Source organism: Gadus chalcogrammus, chromosome 6, assembly GCF_026213295.1.
Source record: "Gadus chalcogrammus isolate NIFS_2021 chromosome 6, NIFS_Gcha_1.0, whole genome shotgun sequence".
NCBI classification, from domain to species: Eukaryota; Metazoa; Chordata; class Actinopteri; order Gadiformes; family Gadidae; genus Gadus; species Gadus chalcogrammus.
Window position 1 is genome coordinate 4,155,167 of NC_079417.1, and position 13,152 is coordinate 4,168,318.

General features: G+C 42.1%; 1 protein-coding gene across 1 annotated transcript; it reads right to left on the reverse strand.

Moving 5' to 3' along the window:
- Positions 1-404: 404 nt before the first annotated feature.
- LOC130383876 (fructose-1,6-bisphosphatase isozyme 2-like) lies at positions 405-11,969 on the reverse strand. Its single transcript, XM_056591754.1, has 7 exons — positions 11,681-11,969; positions 9,080-9,242; positions 8,378-8,470; positions 7,288-7,428; positions 5,742-5,879; positions 3,473-3,592; positions 405-1,073 (listed from the first exon to the last, which is right to left on the reverse strand). The coding sequence occupies exons 1-7, from the start codon at positions 11,851-11,853 to the stop codon at positions 897-899; spliced, it is 1,005 nt and encodes a 334-aa protein (XP_056447729.1). The 5' UTR covers positions 11,854-11,969; the 3' UTR covers positions 405-896.
- Positions 11,970-13,152: the final 1,183 nt, after the last annotated feature.

A 13,152-nucleotide genomic window follows, 5' to 3' on the forward strand; every position in this document is an offset into this window, starting at 1 on the left:
ATATTCATCGTGTGCTGGCAAGACATGAGTCATGCTTTTCCTTGTGCTAGGGAGCCCTGAGGATTATATAAAACTTGTATTTAAAAAAAAAAAAAAAAATCCTTGTATTATAAAATGTGTAGTGACTCAACTTGGCCTTTGTGTACACAAACTGACAAAAGTACACCATGTGCTAATCGAGCAGCCATTGGTGGTTTAAGATTCCAGTTCTATTTTAGTAGTGTAAGTTTGTATTGGAGTCCTGCTTGAATCCCATAAAAAACCGGGGGCTGAGTGACCCCATTCATTAGCCCATTCAACCCACATCACATAAGTTACCACTAGGGGTACATCTCTTGCCCCCTAAAAACATTGACTAACTTTCTACAGTATGTTAAACATTTTTGGTTCATATTGTATTGACTGGCGTAGAATTCAAACAATTGAAACGGTCTTTATTCATTTGAAAACGGCTCACAATTACCATTCCAAAGAGAGGCCAAATAAATGATTGAGTCGACCATGACTTTTTAACTGAAGCGTGCATAAACAATTTCTCTCGGCGCTAAGAAATGAGTCCACCATTTGTCTGCGGTGGCCGTTAATTCCAGAGAACGAGAACACTTCCTCTTGCTGTTTTGTTTGTTCTCTCGCACTTCTCCTGCAGAACACGTTTCCTGGTGCATGATTGATTAGTGTGAATGACTCCCAAGGGAATATATCACATTAGGGTATAAATATAAGTAAAAGTGAGTATGCATCGTGATTTGCCTCTATTTGAAATGTCTCCTTCACATATTTCTGTTTATTCATGACAAATAAGCAACTAACTATGACTTCCCCCTTTTTTCTGAATGATAGAATTGGATCGACAAAAAGTATGACGTTTATGAAACAAGGCCAAATGTTTACTGGTGCTACTTGACAAACGACAAGTACTCTGCAACATCGGCGGGGGAGCCCACCACGAACGGCACCCGTTGGTGCAGGCTCTCCGGCTGGACGTCCAGGATCCTCTGGGTCCCGGTGGTGGCCAGGCCCCCGGCCTGCTCGATCAGGAACGCGATTGGGTTGCACTCGTACAGGAGCCGCAGCTATTGGTCGGAGAGGTTCATAATGAAGGTTATGCATGCAATGGATAAGTGCATTGTTGTTGTTACCTATGGCTTAGGGCAGTGAACCCCAATTAGCGGCCCGCGGGCCAGATCCGGCCCGCAAGAGCAAAATGTCCGGCCCGCGCAGACCCACATGTCACATGTCATCTCCAAAAAAAAAAAAAAAAAATTTTTTTTTTTTTTTTTTTTTTTATTTGCGCGGTCTGCTATATTTTCCCCTCAGCCCACACCATCCACTTGACCGTTGACGTTACTGCGTGCTGACGTAATAACGTGCTTCGTGCGTCACTTTCCCGCTATCCAAAAATCAACGGATTGAAAATTGATGAAAGAAACATGTCATTTGCCATGAAAAGGAAGGTCAACCAGGAGAACCGCCAGTTTAAAACTGAATGGACCGATGAGTATTGCTTTTCTTTACCGGACCATGCCAACGCAAAGCCGACATGCTTAATATGCAAGCAGAGGGTGGCTGTCATTAAATCGGACAACCTGACACAAACTGTTTGCATGCTGCCAGCTTTAATGGAAGTTTCCCAGAAAAATCTGAGCAACGCAAACCAAAGATTGCAAGCATGTTGACATCATACAAGCGGTCAGTTTTAACCATATGCAAAACGGCATCGGCACAAGAGAGCGCAACAGCTGCTTCATTGCATGTTTTCTGGATGCTTGATAAAGCTAAGAAGCCCTTTGCTGATGCAGAGTTCATTAAACAATGTGCAATTCACATGGCTGGTGAAATCTTAAATCAAGAGGAAAAAATCTAAACAAAAGTTGTGGAGCTATGAAAGCAGGTGCCGAGGAAATGTCAGCTGAACACAAAGATCTGTTGCTGCACAACGATGTTCGCTGGCTGAGTAAAGGCCGTGTGTTGGAGAGGGTGTGCGACCTGCGTGATGAACGTGTGTCATTTTTATCCAGCCTGCAGAGCCCAAAAGCCCGCGAATTTCTGGCGGGCTGACGCCAAGGTGTTGGCAGATGTTAATTTTTTGTGACATCATGTCTCATCTGAATCACCTTAACCTGCAGCTACAAGGCAAGAACCACACTGTTGCTGACATGTACGAAGCGATTGAAGCCCTCCAGTCGAAGCTGGATGCTATTTAAACCTAATTGATCTAGCCCTCCTGCATTATCGCAAAAACAGTAATTATAATTAAAGCTAAATTTGCACATAAAAATGGCGAATTAGAAAAATGAAACGACATTTCGGCCCTTGGCATGGCATGTTTGACCAAATTTGGCCCTCTGGAAAAACTAATTGGGGAACCCTGGCTTAGGGGGTGTTTTGGTACCTTTATCCTTATATTATCCTAAGAACCTAATAGAAAGCCATTGAGCATTTTTGCCTTATGTTCAATCGCTCATTTAGTGCCGTTTTAGCAAAACGAGAAGAAGGGCTTGAACATCAGTTATTAGTTGTTATATGGTATACCGCATTATATTTTTTATTTTCAAAGGCATTCTGATGCCTTATATTAAAACATCATGCTCTTTAAAGAGTTGCCATTGCCATGCTTGAGATGAAAGATGACTGAGTGCAGGGATGGGCGGAACTGTGAGGAACTGAGGAAGTGCCATGCTCGGCCAAAGAGCTACAGTAAAAGTGATATGAAACTAATGGATTTGGTAGGGTCCAAAACCCATTAGGAAACGGTTGTTGCTAATGGACGATCATGTTTCAGATGGGCGTCTGGGAAACTCTAATCTGAAAACCTTGAATAACCTTTGGGACATACTGGATTGCATTTCCATGGCTTTCTTTGCTGTATTCAATGGAAAGACGCTGCATTCATGTTCTGCCCCCCTCCCAAGCCTGTGTTATCTCCAGAGGGAGCTCTAATATCTAAATTACTGAGTGTGTGTCTTTGTGAATGTGTTGTCAGACAAGAACTGCTAAAGGATTGTGTATCAATTTAAATTCAATAACCTACCTTTGCATGTGTGTGCGTGTGTCTGTGTGTGCATTTGTCTATGCGTGTGTTTGTGGGTTATCTCACTATATCATAATTTGTTTTTGATCATTATAATAATCGATACTCTTACACTCTAATTTTCTTTGTCGCTTTGTCTCTCTCTCTCGCCAACCCTTCTCCCTTTCTGTGTATGTGAGTCAGACCACAGTCATTTCCCTGTTGTGTATCTTTACCTGATGTGTACATGTTCAGACAGATTGCCAGGAAAAACAGGGTTTTTCCTGGCAATTTTTCCTAATTTAAATTTTCTTAGTGCCTACTCTTTAGAAAACTAACATCATAATAAAAATATATACCTAAAATATACACACACACACACACACACACACACACACACACACACACACACACACACACACACACACACACACACACACACACACTTTGTGTGGGTCTCACCTTTCCCTTTGGGCTCTTCTCGTTGGCGGGGTACATGAAGATGCCCCCGTAGGCGATGGTGCGGTGGATGTCTGACACCATGGACCCCACATACCTGGCCCCATAGGGGGCGCTACCGTCCTGTAGTCACAAAATAAAAACATAGTCAATGGGAATGATAAGATAGGGCCTTCATATAAACATCTCTCTCTGTATATGTATATTTATTCAGCATGGAACATCTCAAGCTCTCAGCTGATAAAGCTCAATGAAACACACACACACACACACACACACACACACACACACACACACACAACATCTCACCCTCACACACACACAAACTCACAAACACAAACACATATATGTGGTTTAAAAATGGGGGTAAGGTCCACTACAGGGAAATGTAATATTTATCAACACTTTTCACACAACATGATTGCAAAAACAGGAATAAAGAGAGTAATTTGAATAAGTGTCCCTAACTTCGCAGACAGAACAATGTGATACGGTCATGTGTTACTGAGTCATTTCCCAGTAACCAGAAAGGTTGTGGGCATTTCATCTGGAGGGTGGATTTGTGTGTGTGTGTGTGTGTGTGTGTGTGTGTGTGTGTGTGTGTGTGTGTGTGTGTGTGTGTGTGTGTGTGTGTGTGTGTGTGTGTGTGTGTGTGTGTGTGGGAGTGAGTGGGTGCGTGTGAGGGTGCGTGTGAGGGTGCAAGCTTGCTGGTGCATGTGGGTTTAACTGTGTGTGGGCGCGTATGTGAATGTGAGTGAGTGTGTGTGAGTCATGTGTTGTTTTTTGTGTGTGTGTGTACGGGTGTGTGTGTGTGTGTGTGTGTGTGTATGATGCAACTACAGTTCATTGGAATTACGGTAAGGTAAATAACATCACAAAGCCTGCAGTGTAATAGAGACACTTGACTTTATCTTAGAGTCAACTACCTACCTAGCCTCAGTTTATTTTTATTTTATATACGGCATATTTTATACATTCAGCCTTTTGTAAGATGAATAATTCATCTATAATTACAAAAAAAAAATCTTGCTGCATTTTGTGTTTATATTACTAGTTGTTCTTATTATATTATATTTATTTTGGATGTTTCTGGCTTGAGCTGAGAAAATGTAAAAGACAATCTACGCTATAATAGGATATTGTATCTGGTAATCTTCCTAAATATTAATCCCAGACATAAAATGTGTATGATTTCATCCCACATTCTTTCTTTTCAAATATATCAAATATTACAAACTTTAAGTGAACGTAACATATTCAAGTGCCATGATTGATGTGAACGGTTCTTCTGTCATGCAAAAATGTGAGCGGTTGGAAAGTTCTCACATCTGTGTCTGGCAGACAAAGAAGGCTCAGCTAGCCCTGACCAAAAGAGGTACAGAAATTACAGAATGATTGATTCTGCTTTTAGCAGAACAGAAGCCAACTAAGATGAGCTCTGGGAGGTGAATCCGGACCGTGAAAGTAGAAAGAGGAAGTTACCAAGTATAACCATATGGGCTGATTATTTTAGAGGAGAAGTGAAACAGTGATGCGGCCTTGCAAAAAGCATGGTGCTGAAGTTGCCAAAGGTCTACTGTTCAATTTGTTAACCTGTGCCTCCGTTCTGTCCCTTCATCTGACCGCTCAGCCTCCAGACCAGATCCGCTTGGTCATGCATGGGCAGATCAGCTGAGACTTTGGTCCTGTGTTTCAAATAACTGTAAAACGCCGGATCAGAAGTCACATGAGCAGGAAACGCAGTGACGATGGTCAGAGTATAGTGTGTATAAGGGTGATGTATGAAGGGTTGTGTGTACGTCATACCGGTCAGCTGGATGCTAAATCATACCGAAAGCCTTGCGTCATATAGCACAGAAAAGCTTTAGTTCTTCATATCGGGTTTTCTATTGCGAACTGGACGAAGAACGATGACAAAACCATGACAGTCCACACGTGTGTGAGTGTGTGTGTTTGTGCGTGTGCATGTATGTGTGTGTGTGTGTATGTGTGTGTGTGTGTGTGTGTGTGTGTGTGTGTGTGTGTGTGTGTGTGTGTGTGTGTGTGTGTGTGTGTGTGTGTGTGTGTGTGTGTGCGTGTGTGTATGTGTGTGTGTGTGTGTGTGTGTGTGTGTGTGTGTGTGTGGTGGTGTATGCGTGCTTTCCTGCCTATGTGTGTGGGTCTGTGTATGTGTGCCGGTGTGTGTGTGTGTGTGTGTGTGTGTGTGTGCGCGCGCGCGCGTGCGTGCGTGTGTGTTTGACGTGTGTGTGTGTGTGTGTGTTTGGTCTCTCACCTCCGGGTATTTCTTGTGGTTTAGGTACTCATTAATGGAGGGGTGAAAGTACTTTGCATATCCCTCATTCAGACTGTAGATCTTCCCTTTCGGCTTTATCTTCACGTTCCTCTCTGTGAGAATGAATTCCCCAATGGCCTGTCCAAAAGATTGAACAATATTAATAGTGTTATGTTTGATATGATCATGCAGAGCGATCGTTCATTAGCACACACTCTGCCTTCCTAGACATAGGTTTCATGGTCGGTTATATAACTAACACTACTTTAAGCTTAGCATCGACTGGTTTGGTCAAATGAAAAATGTCACGATAGACAGCAAACAGACAAACCAACCCCAACCAAGTTCTCATTAGGCATACATTGGAGGTCAACAGGGAAAGGAAAACACATCGATGGAAACGTGGTTTCTAGAGCAAGAAGTTCTTAGAATGCATTGATCAGTGCCGCATATAGAGATTGAAATAGTCTGGGTCCAAAGTCAAATCTAAAAACATTTGAATCCTTATCAGTCTCCCTAGGCCACAGTCAGCTGACATTTTGTAATTGTTTATCACACTGCACTTTTCCACTGTAGCCATCAGCTTTTGTTGAGGAACATTTCAACGCAGGCATTTCTGCTCTGAATGACTGGTTTGTGGACAAAATGGCTAGAAAATCACATTTTGGACTAAAAGTGACTGCAAAACGGCCATAAAGAAGATTTATTGTGATTATATTGTAGAAGAGCACATGTTATCATGTTCCAGGGCCTCAAAAGCAGCTTGGTAAACCTCAGGTAAACAAGCAGAAGTATCACAAGTATAACGTTTTCAAAACAGGTCGGCAATATTGTTATTCAGGTTCAACCTGACTTGTTGTAGGCCTACATGTACTCTATAGGAATATATCAAATATGTTGTTGTACACTTCTAATATAGGGTAAAATAAATAGGCTAAGCAAGACGATGGGCAAGTTTGTGTATGGGTCGAAAAAACACCTTCCATAGAAGTCGTTTTATTTGACGAGTTTAGAAAAGTAAAAAAGATTCGCTATTGCATGCCTAAACCAGTAAAACAACAAAAGTCAAAAGCACCATTCGGACGAAGACAATAATGTTATTGTAGGAGACGTGTTGATAGCGGCATTGGCAAGCAGTTAAAGGCACGATTGACGCACTAACTCGGGACCTCTTGGCCAGTCGGATTTCCTATAAACATTTGTTATTCTTGTGAAACATTGAAAGGTGAGCATTCGTCTTCTTGGCCATGCCACAAAATGAACACACACTGACACATAGTGGCCACTAGTGGTATAACTACTCTCTCTTGGAGCTAGAGGTAGGCCAACACTACTTCCCGTCTACCACTTGCCACTGGAAAGCTCAACTGGAGCACCAAGTAGGCGACGTGGGAAGAGTAGGGCCTTGTTTTTTTTCCTTGAAATAATTTGTATTATGTTATTAAAGGCTGTCCCTGCCCTATTCTTCCCTCAATTCATAGACCTACACACATGTAGGGTTTTAAACACTGGACCCTTGGAAACTGGTTGAACGAGGTCTACTCACGGGATCCAACATGAAGAAGTTGAGCCCGGCTCCGGTGCTGAGGGCCACGAGCGTGGCGCTGCCGTACAGGGCGTAGCCGGCACACACCATCTGGCTGCCCGGCTGCAGCGCGTCCTGAACCGTGGGCTCCCCCTCCGATGTCTTTAACGCACATCACAACTTTATCATTTATCAAACATCCATTGTTAAGAGCAAATGCAAACAGCCACAATGTGACACCATGATGCCGGAAGCGTTAATTAAAAAAGGGTTTTTATTAAAGGTCTACATGGCCTATCTGAAGAAAGTAATACAATGTAATATGATAGGAATAATGACACAATTATTATTATTATATATTTTTTCTTGTTTGTGGACATTAATGTAGGTCACAATTACTTACTTTTTGTTGGTGAAAATTAATGTAGGCTACTTATTCTTTTTTTTTGTTGGTGAACATTAATGTAGGCTACGTCTAGAAAAAAGTTAGTCGATATAATGATTATCCACTACTTTATCAATGTTCTGGAAAATGTCTTTGGGAGCCGATATAGTCAGAGAATCATTAATCAGATTAATCATTAGAGACTTTGCTGAATCCGATGGATTTTCCAAACTACAAATTAGCTGCACTGCAGCGTCCCCTTGTGTCCTTATTGTTGTTTCAGACCAAACAAATCAATATTTTAAATGAAGGTATTCATTGCCAAAAAATATGAATACGATTTAGTGTTTTATTGCGTGTTCCACGATTGATAATAAGACGAAGTCTTATATAATTGTAACTATGTAAGTAAAATAACCCATGCATCGCTGTCATATGATTTAGACTTTGACACTTTGGATTTATTACGATCTCTAAGAAATCCATCAGCCTAATGAAGCTGACAGAAAACCTTCAAAGTCTTAGATGGATCAATAGATCAAATACTGTGTCTGTGGCCTTAACAGTGACATCATTATTGTACGTAATATAACTACTGAAAATGTTGGTACACAAAAGGTTGAAACTGTTTTATGCTATATATATTTATAGATTGGGATGACACACACATACACAGATTCCCCGACATTAATCAATTCTCTATTTTGTATTCCAATTATTACTCACTCTTTTGTAGATGGCAAAAATGGTACCAATAGAGGCCAAGCAGTCGATGTTGCTGGATCCGTCCAGGGGGTCAAAACACACCACATACTTACCCTGCGGGGACAGAGAGAAGGAAGCACAGCTTGAATGGGTGAGAAGAGCACTGTTCTAGAAAAGCATTATCTATCAATACGGGTCTCTTTGCGATTTGTGTGTGTGTGTGTGTGTGCGTGCGTGTGCGTGTGCGTGTGTGCGTGTGTGTCCGTTAATGTATATCTGCACATATACGTATGTTTATGTGTGTCTGTTTGTATATGTGTGCATATGTATACTGTAAATGTGTGCATATGTATGTGTGTATGTGCATGTTTATTAATTTATTTATTTTTTAATATGTATGGATTATGTTTATATGTATGTGTATGCGTGTATGTACATGTATGTATGTATGAACATGCGTGCTATGTATATGTGTTGTGGGCTTAGGGTAGTGTGTACATATGCATAATATATATATATATGTGTGTGTGTGTGTGTATGTGTATGGGTATGTATGTATGTATGTACACGTGTTCTATGTATGTAATGTATGACCCAGCAATATGTATGTTCATGTGTATGTACTGTATGTATTTGTGTATATGTATAAATGTGAGCATATATGTGTGTGAGCCCTCCACCACCACACAAAGCGTCAACCCCGGCCCCCTTGTGACCCCTGACCCTTTTCTCCTTGGGCGTTACGATGAGCGTCTCGTTCTCCTCCGACACCAGGCAGCAGGTGGTGTAGGACGCCCGCAGCAGGTTGATGACCAGCGTGTTGGACAGCACGTCCAGCTTCTTCACGTCATCCCCCGTCACGTTCACCGAACCCGCCAGACCCTGCCTGACACAACAGCCAATCAGCTGAACAGATCCGTGGGTAACCCCTTTCTGTCAGCCGTTAGCAGAGGCAGCCTACATCCGTGATCTGAGTCATCTAGCGCACATTGTCAACATAGTGTACAAATGTGTTAACAAATCGGGCCATTGGCCGACATGAGCTTTCGCATTTTTCCCATCTCTGGATCATAGTCCCAGAGACTGGGATTTCAGCATTACTGTACTGTGTATATTGCCATTGATTCTTCCAAGGGTGTTTTAACCCGTGTCTTAATGTTAGAAATACTAAAAATATCACAAACATTCCTTAGTTGAACATAGAAGTCGGGGTGTGCATCTTTGTATCAAACTTAACTTTTTTTACAATCACTTTCAATTTCACCACTATTGCATTATACTGAATACAATGTATCGAATTTGTGTGTGTGTGTGTGTGTGTGTGTGCAGGGCCGGCGCTGGCCGTTTCGGAGCCCTAGGCGACTCGAAATCAACTTGCGCCCTGGACAGGTCTTGCGAGCGGGGGGGGGGGGGGGGGGGGGGGGGTGCTACGCTGACGGTTTCAGGCCACCCTGACAATTGCTCCCGCGCCCCCTCGCTTCTCCGTTCGCGTCGTATATTTTAATTGATATATTTTTTAATTAAGGGCGCCACCAGAGGGCGCCCCCAACGCATTTGTCGCCCTAGGCGGTCGCCTAGCTCGCCTATGCCGATCGCCGGCCCTGTGTGTGTGTGTGTGTGTGTGTGTGTGTGTGTGTGTGTGTGTGTGTGTGTGTGTGTGTGTGTGTGTGTGTGTGTGTGTGTGTGTGTGTGTGTGTGTGTGTGTGTTCATAGATTGGAAAAACAGTAAATGTGCTATGACTTATGAATATCCAATGCTCCTCTAGATGTCAGCAGTGGGCCAGGGGGAAATCTACTATGGCTACAATGCCTATGTTCTTATAAGTAAAACATAAAGTAGATAAATGTTGGATGATATAGTTCAACAACAAAAGTGAGCAATTCACAGACATGCAAGGAAGATAATTGTTTAATTTGAAGATTCTAATTTAAACAGATTTTAACGTCTCCATGTTGATGAACTACAGGTGATGCAAATCTGTAGAACAATTCCTTTGGTGACAGATAACACATATCGTTAGCCTCATAGCATCATAGCCAAATTCATATTTCGGCCAAATTGTGATATCTGCCTAACTCTACTCTCTTAACGCTGCTGATTCACTGTGCCTCATTGGCTATATATATATTGGCTATATCTGGTCAAACTTACTGTCTTAACTTGACTGACTATCTATTGCATTAAGACTTACTATCACACACAAATACAAACAAACATACTCTCTCTCACACTCTCTCTCTGTCTCTGTCTCTCTCTCTCTCTCTCTCTCTCTCTCTCTCTCTCTCTCTCTCTCTCTCTCTCTCTCTCTCTCTCTCTCTCTCTCTCTCTCTCTCTCTCTCTCTCTCTCTCTCACTCTCGCTCTTCCTCTCTTTCTCTCTTTTGCGCTCACTTGCGTTGGTGCAAGAGTGTCTTACCTAACAAAGCATTCGAGATGCTAAGAATAGATACCAAATTCCCATGGCAAGCATTGAATCCCATGAAGCCCTTACAAAATAGCCCTTTTTGTCTCTAATCTCAGTCCAGTCACCTTCCAGAGGATGTTGGCTGTTTTCCAATGTCTATACCTCGACTATGCATCTCTTGTGCAAGATTACACAACCCCAATTGTATTCTATCTCTGTTGTTAAGGAATTTACAACAATGCATCAAAATAGTATCACCCATTGAAGGCACTGACTTTTTAGTTCTTTTGATTAAACTTTTTGCTACTGAGGATTTGTTTTGTGATATACTTTGAATAGTCAGCCATGAGCCAATTATCCCCTTTGGGTTGGTAAAATGTCCCAAAGGCTTTGGGGTCAGGGAATGACTCCCCTCGATCAAGTTTATTTTCTAACTCTATGTTACCAATTTGATTTTCTTAATATACTAATTTTAATGCTTTCTCCTATAAAACTAGAGCGGAGCCCGAGATCTCCCCACCTGCTTCCCCTGGACCACCAATAGTGTCTAAAGTTGCACTGTGCAAAAAAAGCTTCAACCAGGAAGTGAATGAATCCTCAGTGGCTAACACTGTGTCTTGCCTCTTTCAATTTGACATAAATTAATGCAACTAATGTATTCACTCCAAAGATATATCCTTATTCCCCCATGTAGGGTTGCAGGGAACGTCAACTCTTAATGGTGTTTTGTCAACATAACAGCTCAAAAAGAGGATCTCTAAACAGTCCTTTTTTTTTAACCAGGCACTTATGTAATATTCTGCAGTTATGCAATTGCAGTGAGGTCAACCAAAGAGGTGTCCACACACACACCAGTGGTTCTAAGCCAACGCAGCGTTGGTCGAACGCCCAAGGTCATCTACTCTCCCAGGTAGTACTCACAGGTGCACCAGTCCTGCCTTGCGCACGGCCGAGGAAATGGCCTTAATGGCCGTCAGCATGGAGTTGATGAGCTGGGTGAGTTCGCCGGTCGACCCCTTGGCCTGACGCCCGGTCTCCATGATGAAGCGGGTCAGCGTCCACACGTCTGTGTCGAACTCCGACTGATCCGACATGGTGTGTGCGTGTGTGTGTGAGTTTGTGTGTTTGTGAATGCTTCTCCTAACTTCTCCTGAGGTGCCTTCCTGTCGAGTAGCAAATCCACAATGTGAGGCAGAGTGTAGCAGACAGAAGGTATAACCGTCCTGCCAAGTGTTCTATTTATGTGTGTGTGTGTGTGTGTGTGTGTGTGTGTGTGTGTGTGTGTGTGTGTGTGTGTGTGTGTGTGTGTGTGTGTGTGTGTGTGTGTGTGTGTGTGTGTGTGTTGGAGGATGCAGTGTCAGATAACAGTTGTGGTCGACGTGGTCATAACAAGCATAATCCCCTACCCAGAGGCAAGCCCCTTTCTTAAAATTTGGGATTTTTCATTGAAGTCAAAAAGGAGTGTTACACCTTTCACAATAATAGTTTAAACATAGCCAAATGCCAGAGTATGAGTCCTTTTTTCCTAACCGTTGTTATATTGTAAAGCCAAGGCCCTTGGTGCTTAGCCATTGTCTGTCTCTTGCACAGAAACGTGTGACCCTCTGAATGCTTTGCCGAAGTGAGAATGAACTTCTTGACTCCGTAATTCTGTATCTTTTAGCGCTTGTATTTGGTGAAAATACTTTATCAAACCCAATGCGTTGTCCCATACTCTGTATCTGATGTTGGGCAAGAATTTCTATGTCAGGCTGAGTAATAATCACCCCTACATCACTTGCAGTATTGCAATGATGCACAACAGAGTAAAGTAAAGTATTAAGTTATTACTATGTGTTGCTCTGTTAATGCAAAGCTGTTTAGTGATACATAGCTAAATGTGTTGCTGGACAAGGTTTATCAAAGGCAGTAGATTCACATTTATATGTGTAATGTGTCATTCACTGTCTCAAATAACATTTCTGACTCCATGCTGTCCTTTTGACATTTAACTCAAAGGTCAACTCCTGTAGATAGAATATCCATGCACTTTAATATACACTGCTGAAGGACACTGCAACTATTGATGTCCATTACACTTTTCTAATAGATCTGATCATTTTGTGCATCAGGTTTGAAAGTAACACAAATAGGAATATTGAATTCATTTTAGGTTCTGGCAGAAGTCATGCGTGCTTTCCCTGACTGACTGTGTAAGCAGTTGACTAGTATCAGTGTCTCAACATCCAGTCACATTCAAACAAGAAATGGGGGCAGACTTTAACTTTCAACAGCTCAAACTCAAATACTGCAAATTCTCAACTCAACCCCCTGTTCATTTTATTGTAATAGCTATAATTTGCCCTTTTTTCCCACTATGGACATTCATGATAAACCCATCACTTTTAAAACAA

Coding starts and splice junctions, on each gene's coding strand:
- LOC130383876 (XM_056591754.1), bottom strand. CDS start 11,853: ATGTCGGATCAGTCGGAGTTCGACACAGACGTGTGGACGCTGACCCGC. Junction 9,243..11,680: donor AAGGCAGGACTGGTGCACCT/GTGAGTACTACC, acceptor CTGTTGTGTCAG/GCAGGGTCTGGCGGGTTCGG. Junction 1,074..3,472: donor AGAAGAGCCCAAAGGGAAAG/GTGAGACCCACA, acceptor TCCGACCAATAG/CTGCGGCTCCTGTACGAGTG.